The sequence below is a fragment of the Pagrus pagrus genome (assembly GCF_965226575.1).
Source record: "Pagrus pagrus genome assembly, chromosome: 1".
Lineage (NCBI taxonomy): Eukaryota > Metazoa > Chordata > Actinopteri > Spariformes > Sparidae > Pagrus > Pagrus pagrus.
The window spans coordinates 27911055-27931881 of record NC_140185.1 but is presented as its reverse complement, the minus strand read 5'-3'; the positions used below and the strand labels follow the sequence as shown (position 1 = coordinate 27931881).

Genomic DNA, 20827 nt, shown 5'->3' with positions numbered 1-20827 from the left:
ACTGAACAATGTGCTGTGTTTCTATTTCCCAGGTTAAAGCCCCTGAAGTACACAGTGGCACAGTGTGCTCTGGCCTGGTGTTCCTTCTTTTTGATGGCTTTGCTTATGTTAACATTACCAGAAGTAGCAAACCTTAGCTTGTTGTGGTTTGTTCCCACATTGTGCATATTTTTGTACTGCTACTTCACAATTCTGTTTTCTCTGAAACAGCCCGGTCCAGGAGAGAGGCAGGGGGAGGAGAGGGGAAGAGGAGACAAGATGAAAAGAAAAGCCATCAACATCATTTTGGTTAACCTGCTGTGTTTTGTGGTCAATTATCTGCTACCACTAATGATTTACTATTTGGTGCAGCAATTTCTTGTTCCAAGTATAGTTTCTGATCTGTCTTCAAGTCTGGGTGTAGTCTGTGGGCTCGTCCAACCCTTACTCTACCTGCACAGGGCTGGGAAGCTATCCTGTCTCCAGAGAGCGCTGACCTGAAAGTTAAAGGGTAACTCCACCAATTTTACACACTAAAGAATGTTTGCAGGTCTTGGGGAGTTTTGCTACACATGTAAAAAACAGAAATATAAAGCCTTTTGTGGCTCCAGAAGAAGCTGCATGTGACCTGATAAATTGCCTCCAGTGATGCCATCTGTGGCTAAATTGCATTGTGGGTAATGTAGGCACCAGGTTTTGAAAAGCAGTCAACTGGTCTGGCATTGTACTTCTATAACACTGTTAGACTCATTATGGACAGGTTAAAAACCAATTATCAAAACTGATAAAAACAGAACCAGAAATATCGCTTTAATTCTATTCATTCTCCTTCCTTAACAAAACCTGGTGCCTACATTACCCACAATGAACTTACCCACTAGCTGACATCACTGGAGGCAATTCATCAGATTACAGGCAGCTTCTTCTGGAGCCACAAAGACTTTATACACAGACTTTTTAACTCAAGCAACTGTTCTCTCCAAGATGTGTATACACACTTAAATGTGTAAAATTGCTTTACCCTTAAAATATGCGGAAATGACTTGGGATAATTTGCCTATGTAATGGGTAATAAAATGATTTCCATCCGTCACTGTATGGTTTTAGAATGCAGACCTGGAAAAGCTGTTTTAGACCCTTTGGTGTAAATTGTGTATGTAACATAATATTTATTTGAAGTAGTTAGTCAAAGTAGAATCATTTCTTGGACTGAGATTATTGATTTCATGCTATAGTTGGATATGATGTTTTGAGACTGTGTTTTTACAAATCTAATTGTATCTATATATTATCCAGACAATGATATGATAATGATATCCTGTCCTCAGAGCTGACCGAAATAAAACACTGGTTCATGATAATCACTCTCGACTTGATGTAACCCGGGTTGTTTTTTATGGTGAAAGCTGCTATGACCACTGACTTGTATATAAAGAAGTCACCCAGGTAGCTCATCTGGTAGAGCGTGTCCCTCCCCACAGCATTTTGGGTTCAATTCCAGACTGCACCCATTGCTGCATGTCAATCTCTCTATACCTCCTTTCCTGACTTTCTTCAGCTGTTGCTATCCAATAAAGGAAGACTTTTGAAAAATTGGTTGTGCCATAACCTTGTTTTTACGCCTGACTTCAAGTTGGGCTGGCAGCAGCATAATTATTAGTAATTTATTTATTGGAAAGTAAGCTATGCCTTTATTTTGAAAATATAAATTAAGAGTATTAATAAAAGTGGTTATTTATAAGGTTGCAAATATGACAAATGGGTCATGAATGGCTGTAGAATTAAAGAAAGGCATTTTGAGTGTTAATGCCTCATTCATGCAAATCAAGCTATTTGCTTGCCAAGCGTTTGTTTTGCTATGAGGAGTTTGTATGAAAAGTCTGTGTCACAAGAGTTCAGCTACAAAGCGAAGGGGCAGGTGACAGAGAGAGATTCTGATTACCCACCTTGAGACGTGAAACATTTTCACTCAAAGACTCACAAGGTGAAGTTCTTACAAAATCTGTGACCATTGTGGACATTGGAGGGCCTTCACCATCTTGAGGAACCACTGCGAAAATGTCTACAACTCAACTGAATGATTCGCTTTTCAGCGGTACCTCAACAAAATGTATACTTTCCCCGCAAGCTGACACCGATGCTGCTCTTAATATTTTGTCCATCTTCCTGCTGGGTAACTTTGTGGTGGGTGTCCCAGCAAACATGTGGATGTCTTGGCTGATTTGTCATGGGACCAGAGAGCTGCTGGCTTCAGACACTTACCTCCTAAGCCTGGCTGTCTGTGAGATTCTGTTCTGCCTGGGACTGCCAGCCCAGCTGTACTGTATGTACGGCTTTGAACGTGTCATAGATGGTCTTCAGCTCCTGGTGAGCGTACAGTTGACTCTGGTGTGGACTGGCCGACCGTTTTTTCAGAGCTGCATCTGTGTGGAGCGTTACATTGCAGTGGTCCACCCATTAACTTTCATCAGGTAAGTGTTTTAACTGATTTTCTACAGTCTTTAAGTCAGACCTGTGACAATAAGACATATTAACTGAACACTGTGCTGTGTTTCTATTTCCCAGGTTAAAGCCCCTGAAGTACACAGTGGCACAGTGTGCTCTGGCCTGGTGTTCCTTCTTTTTGATGGTTTTGCTTGTGTTAACATTACCAGATGTAGCAAACACTAGCTTGTTGTGTTTTTTTCCCACATTGTGCATATTTTTGTACTGCTACTTCACAATTCTGTTTTCTCTGAAACGGCCCGGTCCAGGAGAGAGGCAGGGGGAGGAGAGGGGAAGGGGAGACAAGATGAAAAGAAAAGCCATCAACATCATTTTGGTTAACCTGGGGTGTTTTGTGGTCAATTATCTGCTACCACTAACATTGCACTATTTAGTGCAGCATTTTTTTGTTCCAAGTATAGTTTATGATCTGTCTTCAAGTCTGGGTGTAGTCTGTGGGCTAGTCCAACCCTTACTCTACCTGCACAGGGCTGGGAAGCTATCCTGTCTTCAGAGAGCACTGACCTGAAAGTTAAAGGGTAACTACACCAATTTTACACAATAAAGAATGTTTGCAGGTCTTGGGGAGTTCTGCTACACATGTAAAAAAACAGAAATATAAAGCCTTTTGTGGCTCCAGAAGAAGCTGCATGTGACCTGATAAATTGCCTCCAGTGATGCCATCTGTGGCTAAATTGCATTGTGGGTAATGTAGGCAACAGGTATTGAAAAACAGTCAACTGGTCTACCATTGTACTTGTATAACACTGTTAGAGTCTCCATGGACAGTTTAAAAACCAATGATCAAAACTGATAAAAACAGAACCAGAAATATCGCTTTAATTCTATTCATTCTCCTTCCTTAACAAAACCTGGTGCCTACATTAACCACAATGAACTTACCCACTAGCTGACATCACTGGAGGCAATTTATCAGAGTACATGCAGCTTCTTCTGGAGCCACAAAGACTTTATACACAGACTTTTTAACTCAAGCAACTGTTCTCTCCAAGATGTGTATACACACTTGATTGTGTAAAATTGCTTTACCCTTAAAATGTGCAGAAATGACTTTCAACTGTTCAGTGAAACCATAATTCCCCTGACTGCACACTTCTACAAGAAAACACTTTTTTGCAGCTTAATGATTGATAATGAGCCTCAGTCCGAGTAGCTGGAAATGTTATCTTTGCTGTGTGCATGCGGTGCACACAGAGGTAAGCAAGCACGAGGGCAATACAACCACCAACACAGATGTCCCTGGGGTTAATTTGCCTATGTAATGGATAATAAAATGATTTTCATCCGTCACTGTATGGTTATAGAATGCCGACCTGGAAAAGCTGTTTTAGACCCTTTGGTGTAAATTGTGTATGTAACATAATATTTATTTGAAGTAGTTAATCAAAGTAGAATCATTTCTTGGACTGAGATTATTGATTTCATGCTATAGTTGGATATGATGTTTTGAGACTGTGTTTTTACAAATCTAATTGTATCTATATATTATCCATACTGTGATATGATAAGGATATCCTGTCCTCAGAGCTGACCCAAATTAGACACCGGTTCATGATAATCACTCTTGATTTGATGTAATTCGGGTTGTTTTTTATGGTGAAAGCTGCCATGACCACTGACTTGTATATAAAGAAGTCACCCAGGTAGCTCATCTGGTAGAGCGTGTCCCTCCCCACAGCGTCCTGGGTTCAATTCCAGACTGCATCCATGGCTGCATGTCAATCTCTCTATACCACCTTTCCTGACTTTCTTCAGCTGTCGCTATCCAATAAAGGAAGACTTTTGAAAAATTGGTTGTGCCATAACCTTGTTTTTGTGCCTGACTTGAAGTTGGGATTATAGGTATCAGCAAGTCACTTAAATAAATAAAATAGAAAATGGAAATAGAATAAAAGATAAAGAAAAACTCTGGATATATTAACAAATTTCACATATTTATTCTTAAAAATACAATGATTTCTTGTACAAAACAAACAGCAAAATGATCACATCTAAAAATAACAGGGAGGTGAATTCTTTTCCCCTCACAATATTTCAGTTTCCTTGGTTAAGCAAGTACTTTGTTCCATTTGTTGCCATTTACTTTAGCACCACCTCACACACTCTAATATATGCAGTGTGGTCAAAGTGCTCGTCTTACTACCAGTGGCTATCCACCATAAGAAGACATCATTGGCCTCATGGCTCTTGGCATTTTACTCGCCATACGTGATCCACTTCTTCTGCAGCTGCTCATGCTCTTCTGCTGAAAGCTGTGTGTCTTCAGGTATATATCTTCCTCAGCTTTAACACCAGCATCTGCCTTGCTGCAAAGTGTCAGACAAACATCAGTACCTGTGTTGACAGACCTTGTATACACCTCTCTTTGATACATAAATTAATTCTTGTAAGCATTTCTTATTTACATAGCAAGTTGTTTATGTATACAATGATATAATACATGGAAAAAAACTGGGACTAAAAACTTTTATCTTGACAGATTTATCACACTCACCCCTGAGTTTCTGTTCCATTTGCTGAGTTTCTGCTGTGCTCATCTGTGCTATCTATAAAAGGGAGATGCAGAAATACATTTTATTTAAATATTGCCTCCATAGAGTACTTTAATAATAGTAATAATAATAATAATAATAATAATAATAATAATACATTTTATTTGGTGGCACCTTTCAAACACCCAAGGTCACCTTACATTTAAGAAACAGAAAACAACAAAGAACAGATAGGAAATACAATAGTACATAATATAAATATATACAAAGAAAATACAATGTGGTTAGAAAAATAGATAAAGTGGATAAAACGGTTGGGGGACAGGGTATTATAGGGAATAGGACAACTTAAAAAGGTGTGTTTTGAGGTGGTATTTGAAGGTGTCAATGGAGTCCAGAGTGCGTATGTGTAGTGGGAGTGAGTTCCAGAGTCTGGGTGCAGAACAGCTAAAAGCCCAAGCGCCCAGTGAGGTGAGTGAGAATGAAGGGGTGGAAAGCAGGGCGGCAGATGAGGAACGGAGTGAACGGGGTGGGATATAAGGGTGTAGCATATTAGAGAGATATGGGGGGGGGCCTGGTTGTGGAGAGCTTTGAAAGTCAGCGGAAGGAGTTTGTAGTGTATACGTTGATTGACAGGGAGCCAGTGGAGTTGTATGAGGACTGGTGTAATATGATCCAAGGACTTCGTACGGGTGATGATTCTGGCGGCGGTGTTCTGGATGGTTTGTAGACGGTGGATGAGTTTCTGTGGTAGACCGGTGAGGAGGGAGTTGCAATAATCTAGGCGGGAAGTGACCAGGGCATTTATGAGGATTTCGGTGGAGTGCTGGGTGAGGGAAGGGCGGAGTCTGGAGATATTGCGGCGATGGAAAAAGGCTGTGCTTGAGATGTTATTGATGTGGGATGTGAATGAGAAGGTACTGTCCAAAATAACGCCAAGACTTTTAACTTCGGTTGAAGTGGGTACCAAACAGCCGTCGATGAGAATACTGAGGGGGTGGGATTTGGAGAGTGATGATTTGGATCCAATGAGGAGAATTTCACTTTTATTGCCATTGAGTTTGAGCTTGTTGTTTGACATCCAGTTTGTGATGGTTTGCAGGCAGTCCACAAGGGCAGTAGGTGGTGATGTAGTGTCTGGTTTGGTGGTGATGTAGATTTGGGTGTCGTCAGCATAACAGTGAAAGTGGATACCAGAATGACGGAAGATACTGCCAAGAGGGAGGATATAGATGATAAAGAGTAGGGGACCGAGGACAGAACCTTGTGGAACACCGTGAGGGAGTGGCGAGGGTGATTATCTGGTATTTTCTCCTTGGATAAACTATGAACGGTCGGACAGGTAAGAATGGAACCACTGAAGAGGAATGCCAGAGACCCCAGTGCCGGCCAAACGATCTAAGAGAATCGTGTGAGATATTGTGTCGAAGGCGGCACTGAGGTCGGCACTGAGGTCTAGGAGTATGAGGATGGTGAGTAGGCCAGAATCAGCTGCTAAAAGAAGGTCATTTGTAATTTTAGTGAGAGCTGTTTCTGTGCTGTGATTGGGACGGAAACCGGACTGGAAAGGCTCAAAGAGGTTATTGTTAGATAGATGGTCTTGAAGTTGGCAGGCTACTGCACGTTCAATAACTTTTGAGATGAATGGGAGGTTTGAGATAGGGCAATAGTTATTAAATTAATTCGGGTCTAGGCCAGGTTTCTTTATATGGGTGTGACTGAAGCAGTTTTGAGTAGGGAGGGAACAATACCAATTGACAGGGAGGAGTGTACAATTTCTGTGATGAGTGAGGAGAGTGTGGGGAGACAAGCCTTGACCAAAGTGGTAAGAAGTGGATCGAGTAGACAAGTAGTAGACCTAAAAGACATGATCAATTGGGATATCTGTTGATTTGAGGGAAGATGGAAGGCAGACAGGTTACTGGTGGGCCGGGCAGTAGCATTGAGCCAAGGAGTGTTTGACTGAGAAGACAGACTTTAGATACACTTTGATCACAAATGCACAAACAGACACATGGAAACACAGATGTTACTCACAGCTGAGCTGCTGCAGGCGGTCAGCCTGCTCTTTGGTCCTCTGTCGTCTCTGAGCCAGCAGTGCCTCCATCTGGTCAGACAGCAGAGAATGCAACTCCAGTTCCAGTGAGTTGATCTCAACAACCTGTCAACAGTCAAAAAAATATCATTTATTTTCATTTACTTTCATTTATCTTCAAAAGAGGGAGCATTTCTGTAGAGAAGAAGTAACAGTGAAACTGTTCAAGGCAAACTGGTTCTGTCTGACAAACCTGTGTGATTAGGACAGAGATTTGAGGTCAAACAAACAAGGTTAAGTCTCCAGGAAATGAACGCAAGTCCAAGTAGGGAAAGCAAAGGTGTGTGTGTGTGTGCACGTACATGCTTGTCTTTCCTGGCCCGTCAGCTAAAACTCCTGATTGCTCTGTGTTTTTGACAGTTTATAGTTGGACTATCACTAAGTCATCCTCCTCTCTTCAATCTTTATTTTTAAAGATGAATGTTGCAGCAATTCACCAATACAAACATTTGCTTTAGAGCCTTGTCAGAATGAACAATCTCTGCTGTTTAGCTAACAAGTTTGAGTTTTTGAAAAATCTGTCTCTTTCATATTGACTGGAACAGTCTCATCCACAAAGTGATGTTGATGTCAGTTTTCCACGTTTTGAGTGTTTGAGCATTTTGTGCACGTGAAGAGCTGTTTGGGGGTTTTGTTTTGGTGTGTTTTGCTTTGTATGGGCATCATGAATAAAGTCAACCCTGCTAATGGATATACGTCTTGTGTCTTTCTCACAAAGCTTCATAGAAACTAATCAGTGATGCCCATAATACATTTTCTGTCATGTGGAAGAGGTTTTCAAGATCAGTGGTTTATATTTACAAAGAAAAAAGAAAAAAAGCCAGTTATTTTACATCTCAAGGTTAGTTTGTGATCTACAGCACAACTTGGGTCATGTCATACATCACAGTGTCATATTTTATAGTTTATTTCCAAAACTTTTCACAGCAAACCTGAGACATGACAAATGGGTCATGAATGGCTGTAGAATTAAAGAAAGGCATTTTGAGTGTTAATGCCTCATTCATGCAAATCAAGCTATTTGCTTGCCAAGTGTTTGTTTTGCTATGAGGACAGTTTGTATGAAAAGTCTGTGTCACAAGAGTTCAGCTCCAAAGCGAAGGGGCAGGTGACAGAGAGAGATTCTGAAAACCCACCTTGAGACTTGAAGCATTTTCACTCGAAGACTCACAAGGTGAAGTTCTTACAAAATCTGTGACCATTGTGGACATTGGAGGGCCTTCACCATCTTGAGGAACCACTGCGAAAATGTCTACAACTCAACTGAATGATTCTCTTTTCAACGATACCTCAACAAAATGTATACTTTCCGTGCATTTTGGCACCGATGCTGGTCTTTCTATTGTGTCCATCTTCCTGCTGGGTAACTTTGTGGTGGGTGTCCCAGCAAACATGTGGATGTCTTGGCTGATTTGTCATGGGACCAGAGAGCTGCTGGCTTCAGACACTTACCTCCTAAGCCTGGCTGTCTGTGAGATTCTGTTCTGTCTGGGACTGCCAGCCCAGCTGTACTGTATGTACGGCTTTGAACGTGTCATAGATGGTCTTCAGCTCCTGTTGAGGGTACAGTTGACTCTGCTGTGGACCGGCCGGCCTATTTTTCAGAGCTGCATCTGTGTGGAGCGTTACATTGCAGTGGTCCACCCATTAACTTTCATCAGGTAAGTGTTTTAACTGATTTTCTACAGTCTTTAAGTCAGACCTGTGACAATAAGAAGTATTTACTGAACAATGTGCTGTGTTTCTATTTCCCAGGTTAAAGCCCCTGAAGTACACAGTGGCACAGTGTGCTCTGGCCTGGTGTTCCTTCTTTTTGATGGCTTTGCTTGTGTTAACATTACCAGATGTAGCAAACATTAGCTTGTTGTGGTTTGTTCCTATACTCTGCATATTTTTGTACTGCTACTTCACAATTCTGTTTTCTCTGAAACGGCCCGGTCCAGGAGAGAGGCAGGGGGAGGAGAGGGGAAGAGGAGACGAGATAAAAAGAAAAGCCATCAACATCATTTTGGTTAACCTGGTGTGTTTTGTGGTCAATTATCTGCTACCACTAACGATTTACTATTTGGCGCAGCAATTTTTTGTTCCAAGTATAGTTTATGATCTGTCTTCAAGTCTGGGTGTAGTCTGTGGGCTCGTCCAACCCTTACTCTACCTGCACAGGGCTGGGAAGCTATCCTGCCTCAAAACTCGAAACACTGACCTGAAAGTTAAAGGGTAACTACACCAATTTTACACACTAAAGAATGTTTGCAGGTCTTGGGGAGTTCTGCTACACATGTAAAAAACAGAAATATAAAGCCTTTTGTGGCTCCAGAAGAAGCTGCATGTGACCTGATAAATTGCCTCCAGTGATGCCATCTGTGGCTAAATTGCATTGTGGGTAATGTAGGCACCAGGTTTTGAAAAGCAGTCAACTGGTCTGGCATTGTACTTCTATAACACTGTTAGACTCATTATGGACCAATTATCAAAACTGATAAAAACAGAACCAGAAATATCGCTATAATTCTATTTATTCTCCTTCCTTTACAAAACCTGGTGCCTACATTACCTACAATGAACTTACCCACTAGCTGACATCACTGGAGGCAATTTATCAGAGTACATGCAGCTTCTTCTGGAGCCACAAAGACTTTATACACAGACTTTTTAACTCAAGCAACTGTTCTCTCCAAGATGTGTATACACACTTAAATGTGTAAAATTGCTTTACCCTTAAAATATGCAGAAATGACTTTCAACTGTTCAGTGAAACCATAATTCCCCTGACTGCACACTACTACAAGAAATCTAGTGTTAGACTTAACCCTGACATTGTATTTGTTGATGGGAACACTTATTTGCAGCTTAATGATTGATAATGAGCCTCAGTCCGAGTAGCTGGGAATGTTGTCTTTGCTGTGTGCATGCGGTGCACACAGAGGTAAGCAAGCACGAGGGCAATACAACCACCAACACAGATGTCTCTGGGGTTAATTTGCCTATGTAATGGGTAATAAAATGATTTTCATCTGTCACTGTATGGTTATAGAATGCCGACCTGGAAAAGCTGTTTTAGACCCTTTTGTGTGAATTGTGTATGTAACATAATATTTATTTGAAGTAGTTAGTCAAAGCAGAATCATTTCTTCGACTGAGATTATTGATTTTACACTATAGTTGGATATGATGTTTTGAGACTGTGTTTTTACAAATCTAATTTTATCTATATATTATCCAGACAATGATAATCATATCCTGTCCTCAGAGCTGACTGAAATAAAACACTGGTTCATGATAATCACTCTCGACTTGATGTAACCCAGGTTGTTTTTTATGGTGAAAGCTGCCATGACCACTGACTTGTATATAAAGAAGTCACCCAGGTAGCTCATCTGGTAGAGCGTGTCCCTCCCCACAGCATCCTGGGTTCAATTCCAGACTGCACCCATTGCTGCATGTCAATCTCTCTATACCTCCTTTCCTGACTTTCTTCAGCTGTTGCTATCCAATAAAGGAAGACTTTTGAAAAATTGGTTGTGCCATAACCTTGTTTTTACGCCTGACTTCAAGTTGGGCTGGCAGCAGCATAATTATTAGTAATTTATTTATTGGAACGTAAGCTGTGCCTTTATTTTGAAAATATAAATTAAGAGTATTAATAAAAGTGGTTATTTATAAGGTTGCAAATATGACAAATGGGTCATGAATGGCTGTAGAATTAAAGAAAGGCATTTTGAGTGTTAATGCCTCATTCATGCAAATCAAGCTATTTGCTTGCCAAGCGTTTGTTTTGCTATGAGGAGTTTGTATGAAAAGTCTGTGTCACAAGAGTTCAGCTACAAAGCGAAGGGGCAGGTGACAGAGAGAGATTCTGATTACCCACCTTGAGACGTGAAGCATTTTCACTCAAAGACTCACAAGGTGAAGTTCTTACAAAATCTGTGACCATTGTGGACATTGGAGGGCCTTCACCATCTTGAGGAACCACTGCGAAAATGTCTACAACTCAACTGAATGATTCGCTTTTCAACGGTACCTCAACAAAATGTATACTTTCCCCGCAAGCTGACACCGATGCTGCTCTTTCTATTGTGTCCATCTTCCTGCTGGGTAACTTTGTGGTGGGTGTCCCAGCAAACATGTGGATGTCTTGGCTGATTTGTCATGGGACCAGAGAGCTGCTGGCTTCAGACACTTACCTCCTAAGCCTGGCTGTCTGTGAGATTCTGTTCTGTCTGGGACTGCCAGCCCAGCTGTACTGTATGTACGGCTTTGAACATGTCATAGATGGTCTTCAGCTCCTGGTGAGCGTACAGTTGACTCTGCTGTGGACCGGCCGGCCTATTTTTCAGAGCTGCATCTGTGTGGAGCGTTACATTGCAGTGATCCACCCATTAACTTTCATCAGGTAAGTGTTTTAACTGATTTTCTACAGTCTTTAAGTCAGACCTGTGACAATAAGACAGATTAACTGAACACTGTGCTGTGTTTCTATTTCCCAGGTTAAAGCCCCTGAAGTACACAGTGGCACAGTGTGCTCTGGCCTGGTGTTCCTTCTTTTTGATGGTTTTGCTTATGTTAACATTATCAGATGTAGCAAACATTAGCTTGTTGTGGTTTGTTCCTATATTTTGCATATTTTTGTACTGCTACTTCACAATTCTGTTTTCTCTGAAACGGCCCGGTCCAGGAGAGAGGCAGGGGGAGGAGAGGGGAAGAGGAGACAAGATGAAAAGAAAAGCCATCAACATCATTTTGGTTAACCTGCTGTGTTTTGTGGTCAATTATCTGCTACCACTAACATTGCACTATTTAGTGCAGCATTTTTTTGTTCCAAGTATAGTTTATGATCTGTCTTCAATTCTGGGCATAGTCTGTGGGCTCGTCCAACCCTTACTCTACCTGCACAGGGCTGGGAAGCTATCTTGTCTTCAGAGAGCACTGACCTGAAAGTTCAAGGGTAACTACACCAGTTTTACACAATAAAGAATGTTTGCAGGTCTTGGGGAGTTCTGCTACACATGTAAAAAAACAGAAATATAAAGCCTTTTGTGGCTCCAGAAGAAGCTGCATGTGACCTGATAAATTGCCTCCAGTGATGCCATCTGTGGCTAAATTGCATTGTGGGTAATGTAGGCATCAGGTTTTGAAAAGCAGTCAACTGGTCTAGCATTGTACCTATATAACACTGATAGGCTCATTATGGACAGGTTAAAAAACAATGATCAAAATTGATAAAAACAGAACCAGAAATATCGCTTTAATTCTATTCATTCTCCTTCCTTAACAAAACCTGGTGACTACATTGACCACAATGAACTTACCCACTAGCTGACATCACTGGAGGCAATTTATCAGAGTACATGCAGCTTCTTCTGCAGCCACAAAGACTTTATACACAGACTTTTTAACTCAAGCAACTGTTCTCTCCAAGATGTGTATACACACTTAAATGTGTAAAATTGCTTTACCCTTAAAATATGCAGAAATGACTTTCAACTGTTCAGTGAAACCATAATTCCCCTGACTGCACACTACTACAAGAAATCTAGTGTTAGACTTAACCCTGACATTGTATTTGTTGATGGGAACACTTATTTGCAGCTTAATGATTGATAATGAGCCTCAGTCCAAGTAGCTGGAAATGTTGTCTTTGCTGTGTGCATGTGGTGCACACAGAGGTAAGCAAGCACGAGGGCAATACAACCACCAACACAGATGTCTCTGGGGTTAATTTGCCTTTTTAATGTGTAAGAAAATGATTTTCATCCGTCACTGTATGGTTATAGAATGCCGACCTAGAAAAGCTGTTTTAGACCCTTTGGTGTAAATTGTGTATGTAACATAATATTTATTTGAAGTAGTTAGTCAAAGCAGAGTAATTTCTTCAACTGAGATTATTGATTTCATGCTATAGTTGGATATGATGTTTTGAGACTGTGTTTTTACAAATCTAATTGTATCTATATATTATCCAGACAATGATATGATAATGATATCCTGTCCTCAGAGCTGACCGAAATAAGACACCGGTTCATGATAATCACTCTCGACTTGATGTAACCCAGGTTGTTTTCTATGGTGAAAGCTGCCATGACCACTGACTTGTATATAAAGAAGTCACCCAGGTAGCTCATCTGGTAGAGCGCGTCCCTCCCCACAGCATCCTGGGTTCAATTCCAGACTGCACCCATTGCTGCATGTCAATCTCTCTATACCTCCTTTCCTGACTTTCTTCAGCTGTTGCTATCCAATAAAGGAAGACTTTTGAAAAATTGGTTGTGCCATAACCTTAATTTTATGTCTGACTGTATGAAGCTGGGATAATAGGTATCAGCAAGTCACTTAAATACATAAAATTGAAAATGGAAATAGAATAAAAAATAAAGAAAAACTCTGGATATATTAACAAATTACACATATTTATTCTTAAAAATACAGTGATCTCTTGTACAAAACAAACAGCAAAATGATCACATCTAAAAATAACAGGGAGGTTAATTCTTTTCCCCTCACAATATTTCAGTTTCCTTGGTTAAGCAAGTACTTTGTTCCATTTGTTGCCATTTACTTTAGCACCACCTCACACACTCTAATATATGCAGTGTGGTCAAAGTGCTTGTCTTACTACCAGTGGCTATCCACCATAAGAAGACATCATTGGCCTCATGGCTCTTGGCATTTTACTCGCCATACGTGATCCAGTTCAGCTATGTTTGAGGCAGAGCGTTTTTAACAGCGTACTTTGATCCACCATCCATTCCACAGCGTTTTTAGCTCACACTTCCTCTTGGTTCAGCAGCTGGTGAGAGTAGATGACATCTTCATAGTGGTATTTTTGTGCTATAGTCATGATGGAGTCGTTGCACCGGATTCTGCTTAAAATGTGCAGCACTTCAACCACAGCAGACCTACAGTAGACAGGGACACACAAGAGAATTATGTAAGTCACCTTGTTGTTCTAGATGTAATAAGAAAAGTTATGATATCTGCAAAATTTATAACAATAACCACTAAATAAACTAAAGTTTTAAGTCACATTTTGTCACTTGGAAAGTTGTGAAGCACAAGATAAGTTGTGATGGGGGAATGGGAGGCAATGTTATGTCCAGCTGCTGATGAATCATCAAATAACAAGTACAGGTCACTGTGACTAACTTAACTTATAGCAATTAGTGTAGTTTCTCGTACCTGGTGTTTGTGTCTTCAGGAGGCTGCTGTTTGCAAACTGTATGTACTTTCTCAACTAGGTGGTTTCTGAAATTCTGGAGCTGAGGCAAACAGACGGTCTGTCCTTTCAGCCAAGAAAGTGGCAGACTATCTGCTATCTGGAGAAAGTGAGAAAGAGAGAGGGAGAGCAGTAGTGGTGTTAATCAAAGGAAACCACCAGCCCATTTTCAAGATCAAGTGCACAGACATTAAAAATACAAATATTCAATGTGAAAAGTTATAAATTTAAACACCTTTCTGCATGAATGGACAGCATTGTTGTGCAGTGTCTGACTGGAGAGGGTGATCATCAGGTATCGGTTCAGTAGTTTGTCCAACATCAGTTCCTTCAACACAGACTCAGGAAGCAGCAACTCCCATTTCCCCATGTTATCTAGTAGCTAATATGAACACAAAACAACTGATTAACAAACAGCGGCCTGGGAGAAATACATCCTCTCAATCGGAAAGGCTGAGATAATATGAGACACACAAGTGGTTTCAAAGAAGCATTTGTTGGAGAGCATTACTTTTATGGCCGTCCAGAACTGTTGATCCCTGAAGCGACACTGAGGAGACGACCGGTCTTCCAGGACCCTTGATAAAAAAAATATACAGTATTTTTGATTGACCTGATCTTTAAACAAGCTTCAGGACTTTGATCGACAATTTTATCCAATGACCGAGCTGAGACATACTTGAGTCTGTACTGTGTGCTGGGCAAAGAAAAGAAGAGACTTTCTGTTGAAAGCATGGATAAGAGCACTGCCTAATGCTTAGAGAAATCATTGTATCCCACTTGATTCACAATGATGACACTGACGGGAAGTCACACCTGCTTTCTACTTGTTAGTCATTCAAATGGTCACTTAATGTTTAAAGTGAAAGAAGCAAGAAAAGAAACTGACTTTTTGGGGTACAGAGGGATGAAGACATCTTCATCTACACAGCTCCTTAGTCGGCCGATCACAGCCTCTACGAAAGCCTGTGTGAGACATGAAAACACATTATTGTCACAAACATGTTCATACATGGTTTATTGTATATTTAAATGTGTTGTATGTTGACATTTTATTTATTTATTAATAAAAGCTGAAAGCTACAAGGACATCTGTGGACAAAAGATGACGAAAGTGTAGTAAAGTAAACTTTCTTTTAGTGCCGTACCACCAGACTAAAGAGCAGCTTCTTTTCAACTGCGAGACTCCTCAATTCAGTCTCCCACCATACAAAGGAGTTTTAATTTTATGACCTATCCAACCTAGATAAGTTGGAATCTGGCCTGGTGACCGGAATGAAAAATAACTTGTTTGCTTCTGTAGGTCATATAGTAGTAATATATTAGTATTAAATTGAGATTGTTTCGTAAACAGTTAAAAGTACCTTAAAGTATGCCATATATGTAGTATGTATGTTTGTGTTGGCTTTACCTTGACCGGTTTACTCTGCTCCCCTTCAAAGACAGAATAGTCCTCCTTTAGTCTGTGACAAACGTCAGACAGACAGACTGACTGATGGCGGGATAAGGGATCCCATGCCAGCTCCACATAGGCTAAACAAAGAAAGACAAGGAGAAAGTGATGTTGGTTCACACATCTGTGATCTACAGACTAACAAAGTGAAGGAGAGCTTGTTGACAGTACAGCAACTGGTAAGATAAATAAATGAATAAGGAAATCACGTACAGCCCTGTTGTTAAGCCTTGCCAGACTACAATGAGTAAAGTGACATTTCTGGCCTGGATTACAAAGTTTTTCTATAGAAAATGCAAAAATAATAAACTTCAGGAGTCATGGATAGGTACAAGTATGTGAAAGACGTGCCTGTTCCCTTACAACTGAAGAACATGATTTGTAGGCCCGGGCATCTCTGTAGCACCACAATGTTTCATCTATAATGGTATGTTGTGACACATCTTACCTTTAGCAATACATTATAGCTCCTGCAATTTGGATATTGTTATTTCAAAAACAACTTGATTAATTGTTAAGAACTAGTATGTTTTACCTGTCATCTTGGGCAGGACAGTCTTTTCTATGATAGCAGACAGTGTCTGTCTGTCTGTGTGCTCCAGCTCCTCATGACCATGACCGTGACAAAAGGTCTCCACAGCTGAGAACCACGGAAAGTTTTCAAAGTCCCCACTAGCACCCTGAAACACACACAAATTACATTGGACACATAAAGGCACATGTTGTGTGATGGCAACTGTGTGTATGCATGAGCTAGTTTCTGCGTTTGCGTCCACGTGTACCTTTAGTGGGTTCCATGCCAGTAGCTGATGTCTTATGACGGGGTTCAACAACTTGGGCAGACATAGAGAGATGTAGGCACTGTGGTAGGAGTCAGAGTAGGATCCTCTCCATTCTTCAAAGCGGGACAGAATCTTCTTAACGCCGCAGAACTCGTCCTGGACGTCAGAGAACACTGCCTTGGACCTCGACAGGATATCATCTGAAGAGGAGGGCAGAAAGGGGAGAGAGTCAGATGAAAGCAACAAAAGGATCAGAGTAGAGATTTATATTACAGCCTGGCAGAATTATACTGTATCACACTTTATACTCCTACATTTGTTCTATTAAAATAAACCCTGGTCGATTGGCTGAAGCTTTTTGTTAAACAGATAGAGAGCTGAACAGATTTAATTCCTCACCTGTCATCTTCTGCAGCTGCTCGTCCTCTTCTGCTGAAAGCTGTGCATCTTCAGGTATATCCATATCTTCCTCAGCTTTAACACCAGCATCTGCCTCGCTGCAAAGTGTCAGACAAACATCAGTACCTGTTTTGACAGACCTTGTATACACCTCTCTTTGATATATAAATTAATTCTTGTAAGCATTTCTTATTTACTACTACAGCAAGTTGTTTATGTATACAATGATATAATACATGGAAAAAAACTGAGAATAAAAACTTTAATCTTGACAGATTTATCACACTCACCCTTGAGGTTCTGTTCCATTTGCCGAGTTTCTGCTGTGCTCATCTGTGCTATCTATAAAAGGGAGATGCAGAAATACATTTTATTTAAATATTGCCTCCATAGATTACTTTAGATACACTTTGATCACAAATGCACAAACAGACACATGGAAACACAGATGTTACTCACAGCTGAGCTGCTGCAGGCGATCAGCCTGCTCTTTGGTCCTCTGTCGTCTCTGATCCAACAGTGCCTCCATCTGGTCAGACAGCAGAGAATGCAACTCCAGTTCCAGTGAGTTGATCTCAACAACCTGTCAACAGTCAAAAAATTATCGTTTATTTTCATTTACTTTCATTTATCTTCAGAAGAGGGAGCATTTCTGTAGAGAAGAAGTAACAGTCAAACTGTTCAAGGCAAACTGGTTCTGTCTGACTAAACTGTTTGATTAGGACAGAGATTTGAGGTCAAACAATCAACGTGTGTAATAGGTAATATTAATACTAATAATCAATTCAGACTACCACTTTATGAAATGTGATATAAAAACATAACATGATCAAATCAGTAAACATTATTAGAAAACTGTTCCATCATACTTGACTGCCAAACCATGAAACCTGCCAACCAGCTCTAAAAACTAAAACGCAACCCGAGAGTGTTCATTAGAGATTAAACTGTCATCATCTTGGAACGGTACAATTAAGGTTTCTGTTATAATGATGATTAATTTCTGACCTTCTCCCGTAGACACTCCACCAGGTTGTGGACATAAAGGGTCATGGCTCTGTAAAACTTCAGCTGGCTCTCTGGGGCACTTTCCTCCAGAGTCTCTGCGGAGGTTTTAGCGCTCTCAACATCTCCCTCCATCCTCCTCAGCTCTGCCTGCCGTGCTCTGTGCACCTCCTTCAGGGAGTCTAGTCTAGAGAGAAAAAAAAATCAAAAGAGATGAAGTGACGAGTACACAGGTGTTAAATGTGTTTGATTACAACACATGTACTACTTGTGGTGTTACATTAAGACAAATAATGCTAGAAGAAACTTACTTTCCAGTTATCCTCTTTTTGACCATTGAGATACTGATGGGAGGAAGAGTCTTTGGGATTCTGACCCCTGCTGATCTCTTCTTTTGTCTACGCCTGCTGTTACTGCTGCTGTAGCTGTAGCTGCTGGATTCACTGCCAGATGGGCTCTGAGAAGAAGAAAAATAAAGGATGTCAAAGCTGCAGTACAGAGGGGAGGGCTTAAGTCTTCAGATAAGACTATTCTGCCATTCGAAAGTGGCTAGTTTTACACTTAAAGGTCAAGAGATCAATATGTGGAAAAAGAGTAAGATGGCTGCCTGAATCTCTTCCTACCTGTTCTCCTGGACGTCTCCTGACTCCCTTCACAATTTGTGTCTCCTCCCAAAGTTCCTGCTCTTCTCCGTCAGTCCCTGAGAGACTGCCATCACTCCCTAAGATTACACACAAACATACAAACTAGTACACCTCACATTCCCACAATTCGGTGCACAACCTCTCCACTCGACCACCCCTTTCTCCCATGCTCTCATACCAAGTTTCTCAGCTATCCTCTCCCTGATGCTCTTTAATCGAGGGGCGAACTCGATTCTTCTCTCATGATCATCTGGCTCATCATCATCATCATCCACTCTGTCTTCGTCATCCTCCCTGCTGTAGTGATCCGGAGTGCTACCAGCGGAGCTATGGCCATCTCTACCCATGGGAATGAACTCTTTCTGGGCTCGAGCAGCTTGACGCTTCCTCCTGGCTGCCTTGATCGCTTTGGCATTAGGGATAAGTACTGTAAAGACAAGTTGACAGACGTAAATACAGGTATACACAAGTACTAGCTGTAGCCTCCATACTGAATATTGATCTTGTCTATTATCTAAAATCTTTAGCATGCACACACCAACAACCATCTACGGATTTAAAACAACAAGTTGCTTTTTCTTTCTGACACACACATACAGCATACACTCACAAAAACACATACTTGGATTAGTAGCTGAGCGGCTGGAGTCTGAGGCTACTGAGCTGACTGAGGGAGACCTGACACCACCTTCATCACTCTCATCACTGTCATCCCCATTATCCTCATCATCATCCTCATCATCATCCTCAACATCATCATCGTCAGAGTCCCCATTGTCATCATCACTTTGGTGTAGACCACGTGGTGAAGCCTGACAGTCATAATCCTGCCTGTGAGAATCAGATGGTCGGACACCTTCACCCGCTGCCGCTGGGAGAGAGGAGAGGAAGAGATTCTAATACCAAAAATGATCAAGTATGTTGACACTGGAAAACTTAATCAACTAATCATTGATATAATTACTGAAATAAGATAAAAATCTTGAGCATTACTTCAATGAGTAAGGCATTAACTCACAATGCAATATTATCAGATACGTTGCCAAGTTAATGACAGCATCATGATACGACAATTCTGCAAAACTTGATACAATAAGATTTGTGTTTGCGACATCTATCATAATGCCCTGCTGGCTCAAGGGTGTTTCTAATATGAACCAGTTTGGTACCTACCCGTCCTTTGGCTGGTCTTGGCAGGTGACGACGGCTTCTTTCTAATTTGGAACAGCACAGCCTTATCAGAGGACTTCTTCAGTTTAAATGTTGGTCCGTCAGCTAACAGTAAAAAAAAAAACAAACACAGATCCATGAGCAAAAATTTAACCCTCAGCCCAACTAAAACCTTCTGTGCAGTCTTCCCGGCCACCTGCAATTCTCCATAACAGCCACAGGTTTTCTGTGTCTGCTGATTTGTGGTAAACACAACTTTATGTAGGAATATGGCCCATGGGAGCACAACATAAACTAACTTTTCTATGCTTATTGTGCACTTTAGTGGCGCATAATACCTGACAAACCTGAGATTAATTTAAGAAAAAGAAACTAGGACTTTTGGTACTGGCCAATTTACACTTCATTCAGTTATAAGTGTGTACAAAAACGCAAAATTGTTACAATTTTAATGAAAATACCCTGTAAGATGTCTCTATATCATTTTGAGACTTTTATTTCATATTTCCGCTGACTCTTACGTTTATTTAACGTTTGTTACCAACTGTCGTTGAGTAACGTTAGTGCAACGTTAAGTAAACATCTGACTGGTCCATCTTTAAAAATATTGACTTCACAGCGCCATATTTATACTTAATTACCTTCTTTGTCGTCAGTGAAACTGAGGACGGTGTTTGTTTTCTTCTTAATCTCATCTTTGTCTCTCTTCCTCTCTTCTATTTCTTCTGTTACTCCCAACGGCTCACCGTCTTCTCCGTCACTGCTGTCCGCCTTGGGAGGCGTCGCTTCCCGCTTGGAGCTGCAGGAGATGCCGCGGCTCTGGGTCAGGCTGGACGGCTTATTTACCACGACTGGAGCTTTCTCATTTTCCTCTCCATCTTCTTTGTTCTTCTGCTCGTCCTCTTCGTCACTGGAGTTCTGTTTTCTCTGTCGAAAGTTCCTCCGGGGCTTTTTATTGAACATTTTGGCCGACTTGCATGGAGATAGCAAGTGGTTTGTAAACTAGCAGTAAAGCGTTATACGTTCTGCCGGAAATCGTTTAACAAAGGCGCAAAAATGTAACGTAAATCAGCCGCAATGCACTATGGGA

The 20827-nt window shown here is 41.0% G+C and overlaps 1 protein-coding gene and 1 long non-coding RNA gene across 2 annotated transcripts; both read right to left on the bottom strand.

Annotated features, from left to right (window-relative positions):
• Window positions 1–4738: 4738 nt before the first annotated feature.
• LOC311259156 lies at window positions 4739–7129 on the bottom strand. The gene is made up of 3 exons (XR_014622840.1): window positions 7014–7129; window positions 4979–5030; window positions 4739–4790 (listed from the first exon to the last, which is right to left on the bottom strand). It is a non-coding gene; the product is annotated as an uncharacterized lncRNA (long non-coding RNA).
• A 6330-nt stretch (window positions 7130–13459) lies between these two features.
• Window positions 13460–20777, bottom strand: gcfc2 (GC-rich sequence DNA-binding factor 2). The gene is made up of 18 exons (XM_084353613.1): window positions 20379–20777; window positions 19741–19842; window positions 19190–19438; window positions 18746–18994; window positions 18547–18644; window positions 18235–18380; window positions 17927–18110; window positions 17378–17501; window positions 17209–17260; window positions 16919–17016; window positions 16520–16719; window positions 16273–16417; window positions 15696–15817; window positions 15174–15250; window positions 14796–14862; window positions 14520–14666; window positions 14248–14384; window positions 13460–13967 (listed from the first exon to the last, which is right to left on the bottom strand). Exons 1-18 carry the CDS (start codon window positions 20698–20700, stop codon window positions 13835–13837), a joined length of 2652 nt encoding a protein of 883 aa, XP_084209739.1. The 5' UTR covers window positions 20701–20777; the 3' UTR covers window positions 13460–13834.
• Window positions 20778–20827: the final 50 nt, after the last annotated feature.